This window comes from Notolepis coatsorum (assembly GCF_963971535.1).
Source record: "Notolepis coatsorum genome assembly, chromosome: 16".
In the NCBI taxonomy this organism is placed as follows: domain Eukaryota; kingdom Metazoa; phylum Chordata; class Actinopteri; order Aulopiformes; family Paralepididae; genus Notolepis; species Notolepis coatsorum.
In genome coordinates, this window is record NC_140180.1 from 67,823,719 (window position 1) to 67,843,303 (window position 19,585).

The window sequence follows — 19,585 nt, forward strand, 5'->3', positions numbered from 1 at the left end:
CTGCAATCTGTTAATTAAAGTTTTCAATCAATCAATTCAATCAATCAGAATACTACAATTCAGTAGCCCAATCTTCAGTCAGCTACGTTTGGGTTAGGCTACTTTATAATATTAGTTTGCAGTTAAATTAAGCATCTTGTTTCAGTTGCATATCATTTAGTTAGCCTAATTGTTTTAAGGTTGTTGGTTTTTTTCATAATTAATGAGTTAGAGTTAGGCTATTTCCTGAAAATCTCTAGCTAGCAACACAATATAGTGTTCACAACTATTATTTTGAATAAGCACTAGAGATCCTTCAGTGGGCATACGTTGCATTAGGCTACTTCCCCCATTCAAATGTAGCTAACATGCATTTATCTGATTAATGTTAGTTTCGATTTCTTATTTTTATTTATTTTTTACAGTATAGTTAGCTCTTAAGTAGTGAGTTAACTTTGTAATCACGTTCATATCTCAGTTTACCTAGCTAGCTAACGTAGCTAGCTTAGCTGCATTTAGCTAACAAGTTATTTAATTTATATAAAAGTTATGTCGGTGGAGGAATCCCATCAATAAAATATAAGTTAACCAGAAAGTAAAATCAGAAAGTAAGGATGGAAAAAGCTAGCTAGCAAGCCAAGTAAAAACACATCCTCCTTACCTTAATAGCCAACATTAGTGTCCGTGACGGTTGACGGCTCTGCTGGCTTCTTATTACACACGGACTCAGAGGGGGGGAGGGGGGGGGGCGACCCCGACCCCCCCCCCCCCCCCCCCTGGTGCCCCCAAGGTTGAAAAACGCGCCGCTAAAGTGCCCTGTTGAGTGGCGAAAAATTAGAGGGTGTGCCATATTGGTGCTTTTCCAATGGTCTAAACTTGACCATGTGCCCCACAGTTAAATAATGTCATGCAAAAGTGCCCTTTTGAGTGGAAAATATTTGAGGATGTGCCCTATTGGTGCCCCTCTAATGGTTAAACGTGACCATGTGCCCCCACAGTTGAAAACATTGCGCTAAAGTGCCATTTTGAGTGGCGAAAATGAGAGGACGTGCCCCTCTAATGGTTAAACTTGACCATGTGCCCCCACAATTGAAAACATTGTGCTAAACCTAAAGTGCCCTTTTGAGTGGCAAAAACTAGAGGAAGTGCCCATTGGTGCCCTTCCAATGGTCTAAACTTGACCATTGATTGAAAATTGTATTAACAGATTGCAGAATGGGTACAATACAGTACAGCTCAATACACACAATTGTTAAGGGGATGCAGACCAGAGAAAGACTTTCGTCTTGTTTACATCAGGGTCCCCCATTTTCATCATGTGCCCCCACAGTTGAAAAACATCATGCAAAAGAGGATGTGCCCCTCCAATGGTCTAAATTTGACCATGTGCCCCACAGGGGTGTAACGATGCATCGATTAATCAAAATGCATAGATTCTAATGTGTTCGATTCGATGCATCGATTTGAATGTTAGAATCGATTATAATCTAAATTAATCTAAATATATATATATCTTTTTTTATTGCTTTTATTGACCTATAGTCCATTCATGCTGAGTGAATCAGTTCCCCCAGCCACATTTGTGTATTCAAATATTTGAATTTTACTCAGACCGGCCATTCATACATTATGCAGGTGTGTCTTGAATCTACTACCTCAGTTTCTGGTTGAAAGATTTGGGTAAATATTTGTGTTGGGAGTAAGTTATGCACTGAAGATTATCCACTAATGAGGAATCCCTGCTGTGGAATGTACAGCAATACTTCAGGTCACAATACTAGCTATACAATCACAAACAATAATTTAGGAAATCAAACTCAGCGTTTGTATCATTTTCATGTTTCTGGTTTTATTTTTGGAATAGCTCACATGGTACACGTTAACATCTCCTCTGTAAAACAATGCATTAATCAGTTTCCTCTTCCATGTTCAGGGTTCATCAAGGGTCTCTTCCATGTCCACCTAAACCAGAATCATCAGCCCCAACGATGACAGGTGGTGACTGCATCACTGACAGTTTATTCTTAAGTAACGCAAGGCAAATGAACACCACATCCCATCGAGCATAGTGGGACTACAGGGTCACATCCAAAAGTCATTAATGTTAAAACATTTGGTGGCATACAGTAACACATTTCGGGCCAACATTTAAAAATTAAAATCCCTTATCTTAAATGTTATTAGTGCTTGAACGTGACCCTGCAGAAGAGTCCTGCGATTGTAAATAAAGGCACAAATAAAAGGGAAAAGGAAACCTAGCGTTCGCCTCACTTCCTCCTCCAACCAACGCTGCACTAATGTTGTTGACGGGCAGAAGAATGATCCCGAAAAAAAACATTGTCCCCTGGTGAATACACTGGTTTCTAGCAGAATCCATAGGATCCTACAGTTGCAACCGCATAAGATCGCCTACTACAAAACAAACGTTTTTATCCTGTAAACCCTCCACCACCACCACAATCACCACTCACTGGACACACAGGTAGAGCTATGTAAACGATAAGGGTCATATCAGTTAAAGGAACACTCCCAACATTGGAGGTGGAAAGGAGCAGCTAGCCTATACTGCTCTGCAGAAGCTAACCGCAGTAATACAAAAAAAAAATACTTGACAACGTTTTTAGAGTTCAATCTTGCTGTTTTAGAGAAAAGGGGTATAGAGAATTGCAGTAACTACAAAATCACCGGATAGTCAAAGAACTTTAAAGCCATTTTTCTCAGTTTCACTGTTTGCATATTAACTGCGGTTAGCTTCTCCAGGGCAGTATAGCTCCGTCAAAAAGTGAAGAAATACAACTACAGAACTGATGCAAAGATGAAACCTCTGGGGAAGATGGCATTCATAATGAAACACAAGATTACATGTACCCTAACGATAAGGATAAGAGCTCAATGAAGAAAGCCAATCCCATTGCCAAAAGAAAGTCTAACATGCCTATAGATACTTATACTATGGATATAAATAAGTGTATTTCCCAAAATGTTGGGAGTGTTCCTTTAAGAGGTCGATATGCCTGTTCAGCCAGTGTCATGTCAATGGAGGGATCTATTTGCTCATCACAGGAACCCAGGACGTTCAGCTTCTTAAAAAAGGAAAATATTCATCTAGTCTTGATTTAAAATACTATAATCTGTTCATACACATTACTAGTCTATACATATGAAGAGATTATAGTACATCCAGACCATTTGAGACTGCATATGCAGCATGGCATACCTGTTCCATTATATGGTTCCAAGGTATGCATGTGTGTGTTATCCAGCATGGTGTAGTCTTTACATATAAAACCTGTCACGCATGTAATCTTTCAGTATGGTTCAATACAGTAGAATACAGTACGGTGATCCTCATAAAGGGAAGGTTGAGTAAAGAAATTAAGAGATTACGGCAACTCTTATATCATACATCTAGGTCTTATCAATTATATTCATAATTCCTTATGATACAAGTGCCATCATCAACACACTCAACACACATTTTTGCCCTGAATTGATAACAAGGCTAAGTTGTAGCTATGATGGGTCAGATTCCCATTCGTTTCATGGGGACAACTAACAACTAATTGACAACTAATCAATTATGCAAATAGTTGGCAACTATTTTTTATAATCTATAAATTGGGTCTATGTGATGCTGCACCTCCATGGCCTGTTGTTAAAGCCATTTGATGTATAGCAATGTATGTTAACACACTGAAGACTTAACCAGGTCCTTGTATGTGTATATATATATATGTTGCACTCTCGATGTATACATACATTTACGTTTTCTTTTTGTTTTATAACTGTCACTGTTACCAGTTGTTTTAAAGAGCAATGTACAAGTTAAATTTTCCTTTATCCAATTCAATAATCGATAGTCAGTTACAGCTGTATGCCTCAATGTTACCACGACTCCTTGCCAGAAGCAGCTTGGCAGCAGGACACACACAGCATTGCGTGCAGCAAGCCTCCACTTTTGTGACAGTTGAACTAAAACATTCATATCCTCCATGTGTGTGTGTTGAACATCATTCTGCATAATACACACATTTTATGGATACTTTATATACCGGTATATACTATATCGCCCCCCCCCCTCCATTTTAAAAAGTTGCGATTTCTTCATTCCGTTTTAAGAGAAACACACCAGCATATGTACATTTACTTTACTGCCATGTTGTGTGTTTAAAACAGAAAAAGGGAGATATGGTGGTGAGCCAACAACTGTCCCCGATAGTCTGATCCTGCCTCTCTGCCCCACAGAAGCTCCGCTCTGCCTCTCTACCGTTTCTCCACCTCTCATCTTTCCCCTTCTCCTCTCCAAGGGATGAATGCCATTCCATCTACACCCCCCTCACCATCATAATGCATGGAGAAAGGTAGAGAGTCAGCAGCAGCGCTGCTCTGCTCAGCCAGCGAGCAGCTTCCACTCTAGTCACTGTAGGTCGGTTCATGGCCATTAACCTGTTTCACAACTTTGTCTCTTTTTTCATGGAATGTTGACCCTTCCACCCCTCTCCTTGCTCCCTCCATCTGCCACGGGGAGTCAGGGTCCAAGTCATTGCACTCTTATGTTTGTCCCTGTCCATCCATCCAGGTCAGTCAAGTTTGCGTGCGCCCAGTTTGAGGGGGCCCTTGGCGGCCTTGCGCTCTGCCCTCTTGGCCTCCAGCTCTTTCCTTCGCTCCTCGCGTTTTTTCTTGGACACCTCTGCCTTGCTGAGGCCTGGGAGACAACAGAGAAACAGATTAAAGACTGATTTTCACAGTATTCTTCTTGGTAGCATCAGAATAGCCTAGAGGTAAAAGAGGCCGACGACTAGTAACCAAAAGTAGGTGTATTACAGCTGTGAGCTGGTATGGCACTGAACCACCAAACTGTTCCAGGGGTGCTACACTCCAGATGACCCTGCACTCTGACCTCTCTGATGAAATGTGTATGTGTAGGGGACTGTGTGTGTATATCTATCTAAGAGGGATAGAAGTCTGACGATATGACTGCAGTTCATTCCCGTCACTAAAGGTGTTTGTTCCAGGCTGACCAGACGTACCTTGGTTTCCCTCTACAGACTCCCAGCTCTCCTCAGGTCCCCAGTCTGGCGTCTCTGGGCCCCATCCCTCACCAGCCTGACAAACACATTAAAACACCAACTATTAAAAAGGAGATGTTATGGATTATTAGGACCCTATTCATTGCTAATCAGGCCCCCTTCTTGGGATATTAACCTAAAGGTTTTTGCAAGTTGTGTGCAAAGGCAATCTTCTATTATATATATGTTTTTGTTGTCGAGATCATCAGAAAGGTGCATGTTAGGTTAGCCGCCTTAAAAGGAACATGAAACATTATGGGAAATAATGACCTTTCAAGAAGATAGATACCAATTCCCTTTCTGTGCGTTCAGTAGAAAGCTATCCGGCTGCAAGCTAGCCTAGCACAGCACAAATTAATGGGTGCGAATGCGGATCAGCTAGTATAGCTAACTCCGGGAGAGGTAATTTTGGGCCAACGATTAGGCTAGCTGGTCTGTATTCACTTACATTCATTTGCGCCAAATGTGATTTGGATTGACTTCACAACTGCAAATACACATGCTGCCCAAAAAAACATCAAAACAGAGTTACATGGTTCTTCAGTATAAGGGTTAATTAGGCAACATCTAATTATTTAGGTAACATTCCTGATTTATGGTAGTTATTGCCTTTGCATTGCTGGATAAACTATTACAATCCACCACCGTTTGTTGCCAAACTGCATGTGCATACATATACATATACAGTGGTGGCCAGAATTATTAGAACACTTGGCATATTTAAGAGGTTTCAGTTGTTGTTGTTCAATTGGCCATTAAACTACCCATAAAATGAATTAAATATATTAGGGCTGTCTTAAATACTTCGAAGCTTTGTTCGATGGCACAAGCTTAAAAAAAAAAAAAAAATCTAAGTTACAAAAAAAAGAAAAAAAAATGTAATACTTTTTTTTATTTTATTTTTTTGCCTCCAAAATCTTGCGCCTCCATTCCAATGAAACGAAAGTAAGCGGCGCCTTCCCGCATCCATTCCAATGAAACGAAAGTAAGCGGCGCCTCGACTCCACCTCTCTACAACAAGCACGTGGAGATTATCTGTGTTGAAAACAACAAGGACATGTGCAGCAGACATGTCGACAAAAAAGCGAAGCAATGCCGTTTGTTATTTAAGACTATGTCGGACAGATTTGTGTTCATTGTGCTGCTTTTTTAAAGTGTCCCGACCCATATAAAAATATGTCTTAATAAAACATGCTTAATTAAGTCGAATTCTGCCTTTGTCTCTATCAACTACATATAAATATTTATATAATTGTTTGCTTGATAGACGAAGGTTGCAACATAATTATGTAATGTCATGTCGTTGGCTGTGAGAGCAGCCCCACTGCACCCAGGCAGGGCAGCCGAGTGAAACCTTGTTGGCTACGTCACAGTCACGAAAGGGGCTACTTAATTAATCTAATCCACTTTATTTATAGAGCACATTAATTTTAAAAACAACAAAGTTTACCAAAGTGTTGTACAAGTCCCACAACATGAAAAAAAAAAAAATCCCCCCCCCCCTCGAAGCGTCGAATTAAAATCGAAGCTCGGCCCTAAGCTTCGATTGCCAAAATAAGCTTCGAAGGTCAGCCCTAAAATATATACAAAGTCATCATTATGCTCTATAAACCATAGAATAGAGCCATCATAAGGAGATGTACGTAATTTCCCTTACAAAAAACAAGCTAGGCCTATTTCACTGTCAATGTCACACAATCATGTTCCTTCACAGTCCAAGCACTGTAAGTACACTTTAGACCGCCATGATGATGCCACTAATTCACATAAGAACCGAAAGGGAAGAGGTAGGAAAAATAAACGTTCAGACAAGTGAAGCATCTCAAAATTCACAGTCTTAACACTTTCAGAGCCCAAGCTTAACACATCCCACGCCGGAAATGGCTTACGACGTGTTTCAAGTTCATGCGAATTCTGCTAATCCACGGCGTACGACATTATTGAGATCATATTTCATTTTTTCGCCATGTTATTCATAATTCCCTCACGGAGCCTCGTCTGATGCAGTGGGAGCATGCACAACTCTGCAACGCTTCAATACTGCCGCCTGGTGGATGATCGGCGAGTTGCCAAACCGGAAATGGACAAGTCGATCTCGGTGCGTCTGGGAAATGCGTCCGGCACTCGCATATTGTTGCGGGACTGTATACACACGTCCGTGTGTAGCGATCGCTGCCATAATGCAATAATAGATACGATTTGGCCGTGTATTATGATTATACAAACCGGAAATGGATTTAGGAGATCGCCGTCAAATAAGTGGGATCTTTTTTCCTCCAGTCTCATCGTCGAACGGTAAGAGGACACTGACGTCATTTTCAGCACGTTTGTTTATTATTATCCATGCAAACTGCTCTGATCAATATATCACCCATACTACATAAAGCATTTACTGACGATCAAGGAATTATAAACGACCCCCCCCCCCCGTTCATCCGCGCATGATCAGTCATAACGTTTAGGATCATGTACAGTTGAAATTGTTAATATAGCGTGTATCGCCAACAAACGGCATTTGATGATCTATATATGTGTTTATGCCTATATCTCACGTTCTAGGAATTACTGCAGAAAACGATAAAAACATATTTATATTCTAGACGGTATTTTCGTATGAATCTATGAATGAAAAAGTAAAACGTTCCTACATCCTGAACAATAGATAATCGATGTTGAATGGGCCATAGTAATGTCAATTTAGCAATACAATTTAAAAAGTTATAGCCCTGCAAAGAAGGTGAACATCTCCATAGGCTTACAGTGCTGGCAGAGAGTGGTATAAGATGCTCAAATTGCGTGGCAGGGAATGTGTTAACCTTGATTTACCGGTTGAATGCCCACCATCCACTTCAATGTTAGCGTTAATAAGCCTAATCTATGTTTTAAATTATGGCTATGTGTCTAATCTGCCCGTCGCTTATCAATGACTCGTTTTCCAGTCAACATTGTCGAAGCGGAATGTTTTTTTATCGGTTCATTTTCGTTTTATAGCATTTTGAAAAGCCCTCGTTTTCAAGGAAAATAAAAAGATTCCATGATAAAAGATGTTTACTGGAATATTCTAGAATACACAAAAACGGTCATTTTTCGGCCTATTTATGAATCGTTTTCAAATAAACGCTAGATTATCGATAGTGTGTACGTATGCACGCTGGGGCCGCGTGTTGAAAATCGATTATCTGATTTCCTCAACAGCGATCGCGCGCGCGCACACACACACACACATAGGGCAAATGCTGAGATATCAGCGAATACAACTCTGATTATCCCAAGACTGGTAAAATAGATTCCTTACCTCAGATCAGATGTTCTCCAAAAAGATCATTCCAATTCCTGATCGCCATTCGAAAAATCGATCGCTTTTATTGATCCAACGCTACATACTGTAAACACATATTACACGCTGTTCTGATGGTCCACAATGACTGGGATCATCTCCAGTTACATGCGTGAGTAAGTAAAATGTGGATTCCGGATTTTTCTTTTCTCATCCATTTTCATTGAGTCCATTCCAAAAGGGTGCATTACCATCTGGGAGACGATAGGGGGCGCTTTTTCCCACATCTGAGCTCCTGATGGGGCTGGTTTCCCAACGGTAGACTCGGTTGATGAAATATGAATTCAGATCGCTAATAAAAAATATTTCACGCTAATTGTCGTGGTGGGCATTCAGGGGGCGGGCTGATAACACGTGTTATGTCGTTTTGGGCATTCAAAGTGTTAATGGGACCGGAGTACAGTGATCGAGAATAGTCACCCAATTATCTTAACAAAAGTGCATCATTAGCATTATGTTTGTCTAAACAGGAACATAATGGTACAATTTAAGATTTGAATGTTATCCGCATATAAAGGACAAATAAAACATTGTTAATTTGTAAGAAACCTCAATGAAAACGGCGCAGGGTAAGTTATATTCGCTATTGTTATGAAAATGTGATAGAATCCTATAAAAATGTGGACGCATTTGGTCACCGTGACGTTATCTCTTCATCTGCCCTCTCTCTCCTCACCGTTGGGACAGTGCTGGGGGCAGTCCTCTGGGACACGCTGGCAAACAGGTCGTTCTGATTGGCTCCTTTAGCTGCGCTGCTGCTGTCCCAGTTATAGTCGCTGGTGAGCCGCACCCCTTCTGGCACGGGGAGCCGCACCCCTTCTGGCACGGGGACCGTCTCATTGGTGGAGGTCGCCGCCACCGTGGTCTCCTCCTCCCAGTCGTTGCCCCACCCTTCCTCACCAGGCGGGCTCTGGCCCTGGCCTTCCTTCTCATTGGACCAGCTGTCGTCGGCATCCCAGCCGGAGCTGCTCCAATCAGAGCTCTGCTTTTTCACCGCCTCAGAGGCAGAGGTCGCCACCTGGGTGGAGGAAGAAGGGCAGCTTTTAAAGTATCTTCTGTTAAACAACTGTAAAACTGAATGGAACACAAATGAAGGGAGAAAGTAAATAGACATACTGTAAGAGCCAAAGCTATATATTTAGGTTATTGTATTATATGAATGTTTAATATTGATTGGATTTAGATAGTCATTGAACCGTGGTATTTGTCATAATAGAACATTCTAGACCGTAGAACATTCTAGAACGTTTGTGGTGATGTCATAATAGCACTTTCTAGAACTTAGAACATTCTGGAACCTTTGTGGTGATGTCATAATAGCACTTTCTGGAACATTCGTGATGTCACCGTATGATGTCATAACAGACCATTCTAGAACATTTGGGTCTATTATATATCCCACGATTTTCTCTTTCTGGCAGTGTGTAGCTTGAATAGGACTGAACAGGACTGAATGGATGGACAACCAAGACTGGAGCCTGCATTTCTCAACCAAGGTGCAAAGCCTTCCGGTTTGCTGTGGAAAGAGCCAGCAAGTGGATTTACGGCTTTCCAGTGTGGAGGAATTTTCATGTGTTGAGTCGGCTGTGATTTTGGAGACTGGGAAAATACAGTTTTCTTACCTTGTAGTAGTACTTGTAGTAGTGACGTGAATATTTAGGAAAATAGATTTAAGACCACTTCTGTAAAGAAAGACTTCGCAAATAAACCATTTGGATATCCTTGCTTTACACTGGAGCGGCTGTGGACATTACTGTTCTTTATCAACGAACGTACTACTCACGACTCACGAGTAAGTAATTTAACCAGTAGAGTGGATCGTCGGCCCTCATACATACTTCTCCATCATTGGCCTTCTTTTTGACTGATGACGTTCCTGAACAATCAGTGTTCCAGTCATCCGGCTCTGCCTGAGCTTTCTCTGGGGCCTGTCAGCAGTTTAGTGAGAGCATAGAGATAAGAGGGGGGTGTTCTAATCCTTCTCATTCATTAGCATGCAATTGCATGAACAGCGACATAAGCATGCCAAGGAGATCTGTACAATCGACTGATAAAGCAGAAAATCCCTATTAATTTTTACATTCTTCCTTGAAAGGTTCCATTCTCATAATGAAATAGGACAATGGCCATTTCATGCATCACAGGCACCTCTGATCATTGGCTGATTTGTTGGTGACCCGTAGGAAGACCCGCCTACATGACTTCCTCCGATCCAATATGTCACTCACTAGTCACTACGCAATAGCACTGTATTCGTGTCTCCATTCGGGTTGTAGTCTTCTATTGTAAATTTAAAAAAATAGTCTATCCTTGAGTATATGGTATGGGGGGAAGAGTAATGTGTGTAATCCCTACTGGACGGATAAACTTCTCCCCATACATATACGATTCCCATTTCCTTCATTGATACTTTTATCTTCCCAATTATGGGTTTTGACTCTGGGTTGCCACTAGAGGTAGTCTTGGATTTAAACGAACATTGAAACCCCCCCCACAAATTAAGTTTCCCTGAGATTTCGTGGCCATTAAATCAAATATCTGCCTATAAAATTTCAGGGAGAATATACATTCAGTAAACTCACTAGGGTTCCCTCTATTTTCCCTATTATCATTACAAGGGGCGCTCCTCCCGGGCAGCGTGTCAAAGTGTCCGTGAGCAAGACACTTAACCCCTAACTGCTCCCGATGAGCAGGTTGGCTCCTTGCACGGTTGCCTCCGCCATCGGTGTGTGAATGTGTGAGTGAATGTTGGAACAAATTGTAAAGGGCTTTGGATAAAAGCACTATATAAATGCAGACATTTACAAGGGTTTGACTACATGCGTCAAAATGCATCTCATCTGCGCGTCCAAGGCTCCTTTAAATGCAGTCTTCTTTTCCTGAATTTGGAGGATCCATCAGATGGATCCTCTGGGACAGCCAAGTAACCCACAATGCATTTCGCCCCGACGGATAGATATGCAGACTATTTGTTTTAACATACTTACGATTCCCAATGTGGTAAGTTTTTCCAAATAACGCCCGTTTGGAAATTTGCTCCAACATTTTCAGAGATTGAGTGGCTCCGACAGGACTCGGTTTAACTGAGAATCCCTGTTCAACGTGAGGTTTAACTATCGGAACTGATCTTACAGTTACGTTTACACTTTGTCCTTTAACCTCTTAAGCCCGGAGCCCTATTTTCTGAAAATCCGCCTAAAATACATACCTAAGTAAATGGAATATTGCTCCACTACTACAAGGTCCATTTGCATGTTCTTGGTATCTAGGGACATCTATGGACCTCAGTAAATGTATTCCCAGTGTCAGAAATATTGTGTCTATTACTAGGCTTGCTTAAATTGTGATGAAACAAAGGAGAATATGAATTATGATTTTTCTTTGCATCTTTGACAGTGAATAAAATGACCAATGCTAAAAATGACCAGACATAAGAAACTGCCACTGAGCTCGTTAAGTACCTTCTTGAGATCACGTGTACAGAAAAGCTAAGGAAATGAATAAAGGGAAGATGATTAAACAGAAGGTTTTGTAGATACAGTACTGAATTCTGCCATCCGGACCTACGCAATTTGAAATATTATTATAGAATATAGAATATGAGGCCTATCGGCGGTCGGATGGCGTAGCGGAGATTGTGCTCGTCACCAATGCATGAGGCTGCAATCTCGACTCCCGGAGTCAGCATTGCCTGCGGCTTGGGCCAATCGTCATACTAACTCGTTTGGCTGAGTTAGCGGGAGGGAAGTCGAGGGTGGTAATCTGGCGTTGTGGACAGCGACGCCTACAGGTCAGGTCGGGGCGCCTGCTCAGCGAAAGGCAGGAAATGGTGAAAGCAGCGTGACCTCCCACACGTTACGCTTCACCAATGAGAGTCCTCGCTGCCAGGTGAAAAAAGAGCCACTGGCTGTCTCCACATGTGTTGGATGAAGCATGTGGTTAGACTTCAGGGTTCCCTTGTACCAAACAGTAGGAGGAACATGCTCACAACAACCAGGTAGGGGAGGGGGGGAATTGGCATAACGACAAAAAAAATTGGATGGGGAGAATTTTTTTTAAATCAGGTGGAGAAAAAGAGGATAAAAATAAATAAATAATAATAATATGAGGCCTATAAATGACCTTATTATAGCCAACTTGCACACTATGGATCGGGCCAAATCTACTCTTTCCAATGGCAGAGTTCAATTTTGATTTAGTATCACCAGGTATGCATGAAGAACAGAGAATGAAATCAGTAGGTTTTTTATTCTTGCAACAGCTCCGCCATTTTGAAACCGATTTCAAATCGGATGGTTGCTAAATGCTCACAACCATGCATGGTTGCCTCCGCCGTCGGTGTGTGAATGTGTGAGTAAATGGGTCAAATGTGAGTAACAAATTGTGAAGCGCTTTGGATAAATTTACCATTTACCATGTCCATTGAAGGCTACAACAGCATCTTTGAGCATAGAATTTAATTCTGATTATAATAATAAAAAAAATAAAAACATGTTCACTGATATACCTTTACCCTGGCTTGTGTCCTACCTCTAAGCTTCCCCAATCCTCCTCATCATCCCAGCGGTCCCCTGTTGGCTCCTCCACCTTGTCCGTCACTTCCTGGCTGTGTGATTGATTGGCGCGGCTAGAGGCGGCAGGGTGCACGGGAGGGACGTGTGGTGGTTTGGCTTCAGAAACTAACAAGGAGGGGGGAAAAGGAGACAACGGGGGGAGGGGTGGGGGTGACTAAAATATAACTACAATGGATGTGTCGATAACTAGACTAAAATGTCAAAGAGTTAGATTACTTAGTTAAAGGGTGCTATAGATGACATTCAGCCACTAGATGTCACACTAGAACACCAGCATGTCATTTATCCAATCAGGTGCATACCACGTTGGATACATGGACCCACAACTTTTTAAATGATAAATTCATTAACCAATCATAATTTTTTGGGAAAAGCAATACTTTTATTCCACACCTTTCTAAAAGCTCTGTGGATGTATTATTAAAAAATTACTCTACATAATAATGTTATCTATAGCATTTTGACTATAACTAACTTTTTCATCAAAAAACGAAGGATAAAACTACTGCTAAAATGAACTCATGGCGTTTCTAGAAGGCTGCAGTACCAGGGGTGCATGCTTCATCGGAGGGGGAGGTGGGGGCAGCTTGGGCCGGTCCACCACTCTCTCCCACTGGGCCTCCTCCCTCTGAGCCTGGAGCGTTGCGGTACAGCTTGGAGGTCAGCGAGGACACGCCCGTCACCGCCCAGCCAGTCCAAGTGGAGGACGCCCCCGTGGGTTGAGACGATGACATCACGTCCTTTTCTGCAGCGAAGGAGGCAAGAGGGGAGAGAGAGCGAGAGAATGTTAGTTGCCGTTTCACAGAAAAGCCACAGAGCTCCAATACTGATAAGCGGTTCTCGGAGTGGTTTTCTGGCAGGGTGGGGGTTCTGGCCTCCGGCTTGTTTCGCTTCACTTGCGTCAGTTTGACAGTTGATAACTAGCAAAACTGGTGTAGACATTGTAGTGCGTTTGGTCTCAACAGTTGACATTCACAACAACGAGATCCTTCCTAAATGTAACCTATTCAACAATATATATTTTTTTACTACCGGGCAGTCCGGTAGAGGGAGAGGAGGAAATGGGAGACAGAGCAGGGGAAGACATTCGGCAAAGACCGCCGGGTCGGGGAATCGAACCCGGGTCGGCCGTGCCACGACGCAGCACGTTACATGGTTCGCCACTTGGGCGCCCCATAGCAGTCTATTTCATATTCATTGTTAAGACATACCTATATTTGTTACATCTCATCTGTAAAATGTATTGCTCAAGTTGAAATATACGCTCACGCCGCCTAGAGCGAAGCTGTGTCGGTTTGCCTTCGTTCACGTCTTTCAACAGACTTTTTATGCATCGTGCCACCTCACCTCAAAATGTTGCTTTGCGTATTTGAGCGCAACATTAGACTGCTGCATACACTGGAGTCATTAGCACAAGAAAAGTGCTCGCTACGTTTCCTACCGGCTTTGAAAAAAAATGTATCTTCCTGACTGAAAGTGAATGAGACTTTGTTTCACACCTATCTCAGCCAGCTTGGTTATAACTGGTGTGTTCATATTGTACCTATCTCAGCTAGCTTGGTTGTGAATGGGGTTCACTTCATACCTATCTCAGCTAGCTTGGTTGTGAATGGGGTTCACTTCATACCTATCTCAGCCAGCTTGGTTGGGAATGGGGTTCATAAATAATAGTTAGACCTACAAGCCATAACTTAGGGATAGTCACTAATCGTCAGAACAGCCTAGTAATGGTTCGGACTACAATTCGTATTAGTGCTGTCAGGCGATAAAAAAAATTAATCTAATTAATTACAGGATTTGTAATTAATTAATCTAATTAATCGCATTATAATCGCATAACCATTTTATGCCTGATATTCTATATTCTATAATCATATTTCAAATTGCATGTGTCCGGATGGCAGAATTCAGTACTGTATCTACAAAACCTTCTGTTTAATCATCTTTCATCTATTAATTTGCTTAGATTTTTCAGGTCTGGTCAATTTGAGCATTGTGTTATTCACAGTTAAAGATAAAACAATTTTTTATTGATATTCTCATTTGGTTAATTACAATTTACTCAAGCCTAGTAACAGACACAGTATTTCTGACACTGGGAATACATTCCCTGAGATCCATAGATGTCCCTAGAATCAGATACCAAGAACATGCAAATGGGCCAAATAAAAAAAAGTCTGTGAATGTGTATTCTACGTTCTTATGGAATGAATGAGATTAAAAAAATAAAAAATAAAAAATAAAAAGAAAAGTTATAAAGAAAAAGAAAAAGAAATTATATATATATATATTTTTTGTAATTAATTTGAGTAAATTTTCATAACGTGCTAATTTGCTGTGTAATTAATTAATCTAATTAACGGAATAAACTGACAGCCCTAATTCGTATAGATACTATCTCTAATTTAGGCACAGTCCCCCATCTAAGTATATCGCAACATCAAAGAAATTTGACCACTTAACACTTCCTGTGCCGTTAACCCATTCTCTGCCGGAGCTTATATCCATCCTTGTAGCCTCTCTGCCAGCACTATTTATCTATGGAGATGTTCACCTTCTTTGCAGGGCTATACGTTTTTAAATTGTATTGCTAAATTGACATTACTATGGCCCATTCAACATCAATTATCTATTGTTCAGGATGTAAGAACGTTTTACTTTTTCATTCACACATTCATACTAAAATACCATCCAGAGTATAAATATGTTATCGTTTTCTGCTGTATTTCATAGAGCGTGAGATAGAGCCATAACGTTGGGTTATGACTATAACCAAGTTCTGTTAACACTTAGTGAACGCTCAGCGTTCATTGCATATATCTCGCTTCAGCATATATACACTGAATAATTTCACAATGTACCTTTAAATGCCAGCATTCATCTGGCCAAACCCCCATCCGCTTACCTATATAAGCAGGGATGGTGCCACACACTCATCTCCTTCCCAACAAATTTCATCACAATGAAAGATCAAGGGCCTGCAGCGGCGTCTAAACGCTGAGCGTTCACTAAGTGTTAACAGAACTTGGTTATAGTCATAACCCAACGTTCTGTATCACACTTAGCTCACGCTCAGCGTTCATTGCATAACAGGAGCTGAGCGGGAGCTAGAAGCTCGACAAATGTACCCTGCTGAGGCCCCCCACAACCATCAGACCAGGGAGGGCCGAGCCCCCCCGACCCACCCTAATGGAGGGCACCCCCCCTATTGGTGGCTTCACGGGAGGGCGACGGACCTCCAGCATCAAGACCCCACCAGGTGGGCACGTAGTGCCCCGCCCCCCACATCGCCAGCGTATTCGGACAAAGGCCCCTCAGCCGAGCGGGCCCTGTCCCCCCAATAGTACACCGCCTGGCACACTGACCCTGCAACAGGCAGTCAGCATGGCCGTAAGCACACAAAAAAGGTTAACCAACGGAAGCAGGCAGCGCACCGGGGAAAAACCAGGCAACAGGCTATTAACCCTAGCCTGGAGACTGCGGACGAGACAGGCGCCAGAGGGGACAGCTGAACACAGCCGCCCCGGCGGAAGGAGCGGAAGCTGGCGGTGTTGCATGACCAAGCCTCCATTTAAAAACCCCCACCCAGAGGGGTTGAGGCAGAGAAGGCTGACACGATTGGCAGACGTCATGAACGTGCAGGGGCACCCTCAAACGGTGAACCCGGGAGTTGACACTGCTCCAACACACCAGGGAATCAACCACCTTGGCGTTACCCAATGCGGTGGTTGTTCCTATAACCCCTCAAGAAAAAACTCCAAAACACACCTGCGGGTATCAGTGCATGTGAGCGGATCGGAGCGTGAGCGGCGCGGGGCGCGGAGCGGCCGGTTTTGACGTGAGCGAGGAGTGGGTTTTAAAATGAGTCGGCGCGACGTCCGGAGCGAGAGTTCTCCTCCGCTCCAATCCACTCCAGGCCGCTCACAGTGGTTTAACACTGATGTAATATATACATGCAGTACAATGCCAAAGCAACAGATGGCGATGTACAAACATGAAGGCCATTTTCAACCAATGAGAAGGGTGAACCTGTGATAGGCTAGCCTGTTCAGGCTTTGTCACTGTAGAGACGCCCACACTCACTCCAGTTAGAAAAAGTATATCGACGCCATTGTTGTTGACGTTAGCTTACATGCTAACGTTAATGGCAGCGACCATAGCATTGTGGCTCGGCTAGCCTATCATCGCTTAATAGAACTAGTGAATGGATAAACAACGTTATTTAACATTGCAGAATGGCTACAATTACAATGCGGCTCAATACAAACAATTGTTAAGGGGCCCAGGGGGTGTAGACTGTTGTAGTTTGAGCTAATTTACACCATGCTCCAAAAAAAAAAAAAAAAAACTGCTGAGCGATCTGGCGCGGGGAGTGGGGAGCGCTCGATTCAAGGTGAGCGGGGAGCGAGCGGAGAGCGACTTGGGGGCGGGGTCAACATGAGCGATTAGCGGAGCGGACCAAGCTTTAAAGAGCGAAGAGCGGATTTCTCGGCCGCGCCGATCCGCTCACGTGGCCTGGCGGGTATACACCGGCTATACCGCAGTACAAGTGTTTCAGTTTTCAAAAAAGGGTTAACCCAGGCCTACGGGTCGACGAAACATTACTTCGGACCGGGCCTGGCGATACGGGAAGCACAGGGTCACCAACAGGCCCCTCTTCGCCATGCGTGAGAGAGGAGCGAAAAATAATGGAGAACCAGCCCCTAAGCACACCGTACTTGGTATTCCCAGGCGGTCTCCCAACCAAGTACTAACTAGGACCAACCTGTGTAGCGGCCGAGATCCGACGAGATCGAGCGTGTACAGGTTGGCATGGCCGTAAGCCATTACGACAGTGCCGAGTAAAAACGTACCCAACCAACCAACGTACGGGGGGGGCGTGTATCACTTCCGCAACGGATTTAGTCGGATTTTCGTTTCCGGGTTCGCCTGATTGGCCGCGACAGCCACGTGACACGCAGTGGCACGCCCCCGCGGCAGCGGCGCGCTGCTGTGTTGACGCTCGCGGCGGCGGCGTGGACTTGACCGCGAGGCTGGAGTTCACTTCGCCACGCTGCAGTTAGTGTTGTGTTCATTCATAGTTAAAGACAGTAGAGGTACATTGCATAGTATATTGTATGGTACAGTAACAGTCTCTGGAGCGCAACAGTAAGAAGCATTTAGTTCACTTCCCCTTTCACATCGCGCCACGCTTAACTATGAATGAAAACAACACTAACTGCAGCGTGGCGCGATGTGAATGTACTTGGAGTGTATAGACTATATGATGCTAGCTCTGTTGATGACGTTTTATCTCTATATCCTGAAATGCTCATAATGGGTGACTTTAATTTAGATTGGCTGGTAGTAATTCTGGGTAATTCTGGGTATCTCAAGGAGGTTAGTGAAAACCTAAATCTAACCCAATTGGTTACTGAACTAACTAGGCCAAACACAAAAAAATCACTCAATATATACTTCAATAGATTTTTTAGACAGGATCATTGCTAGTGGTGTTTTTGATTTAGGAATCAGTGACCATTGCCCAATAGCCTGCATCAGGAAGACTAAGCTAAAGAAAACAAAATCAAACAATATTATATTATAAAAATAAATAGAAAAATGTCAGCCCAGCCAGGCGGCGGCCCCCAGCCACGCTACAGCCGCAGAGACAGGTTAGAATAATATAACGTTTTATTCGCCATAACCAGTACGAGTAGCCTACAGGTTACATTGGAACTGGAATCTAATCCGTAAATTTTTTAGTACATGGTTTAAGTGGCCGCGATGTCCAGTGTGATGATAATAATGATGCGTGTTGTAGCGGGACGGCCAGTCACAATATTCAGACATGGCACGAGATTATGGGTCATCGTAATTACGAGGATTTACTGAAACTGCAAGTAGTGTCAGAGCCTGCATAGGCGGAGGGTGAGCTGGACATTAGGGTCGGCTGTTATGGGAAGGACCATTTTCTCACTTTATTATTGATTTAGGGGAGTGGGCGGGGCCTCATGGTCTGACCTGCGGGGGGGGCCCCGACATATTGCGCAACGCCACTGTCCGGATGTAGAATTTCTTCATTAAAACTCTCCTATCAATCATTGATAAACACGCACTATTCAAGAAATTCAGAGTGAAGGATAGGTCAACCCCTTGGTTTACACCTGAGCTGTCATTGCTATTCAAAGAAAGTAATAGAGCCTGAGATCTAGCCAGGGGGATTCGCAGCTTTCCTCATGGTCGCTGGGGCTGGGGGAGATGGAGATGCAGCTTCGGTCATGGCACGCTTTATCAGGGGGGGGGGGGGGGGGGGGGGGTCTTGGATGGGGATGTGGTGGGGATTGATGTGTGGGTTGTTTGGGGGACTGGCTGTTTCGGAGGGTTCACATGCCTTTGAGCAACAGTGTACTTATTTTATGCCTATTCTTATGTCTGCACGTTTATGTTGCACTACTTTAATTGTCTTTTTTTTTTTATCCACTTTTTCTCCCATTTTTCTATATTTTCTCCCATCCCAATTTCGTATCATCCAATTCAACCCTCCCCTGTCACGAACGCTGTTTCTTGCCTCCCACAAGCCGGCTGCAATGTGGACTAAGTCATACATAGCACAAATCCCCTCCGGTACTTGAGGTAACAGCAGT

The 19,585-nt window shown here is 43.1% G+C and overlaps 2 protein-coding genes across 2 annotated transcripts in view; both read right to left on the reverse strand.

The window, feature by feature from the left end:
- The window catches only part of LOC311242779 (uncharacterized protein), a 35,915-nt gene extending 35,238 nt beyond the window's left edge, over positions 1-677 (reverse strand). Inside the window, exon 1 of the mRNA XM_084331812.1 lies at positions 641-677. The gene's annotated coding sequence lies outside the window, so the exon portion shown is untranslated. The remainder of the gene's footprint in view (positions 1-640) is intronic.
- A 1,150-nt stretch (positions 678-1,827) lies between these two features.
- The window catches only part of scyl1 (SCY1-like, kinase-like 1), a 49,272-nt gene continuing 31,514 nt past the window's right edge, over positions 1,828-19,585 (reverse strand). The window contains exons 13-17 of the mRNA XM_084331922.1: positions 13,507-13,704; positions 12,916-13,064; positions 9,062-9,403; positions 5,010-5,085; positions 1,828-4,684 (exon numbers count right to left, since the gene is read on the reverse strand). Of these exons, the coding sequence (XP_084188048.1) occupies positions 4,560-4,684; positions 5,010-5,085; positions 9,062-9,403; positions 12,916-13,064; positions 13,507-13,704 (890 nt within the window). The 3' untranslated portion in view covers positions 1,828-4,559. The remainder of the gene's footprint in view (positions 4,685-5,009; positions 5,086-9,061; positions 9,404-12,915; positions 13,065-13,506; positions 13,705-19,585) is intronic.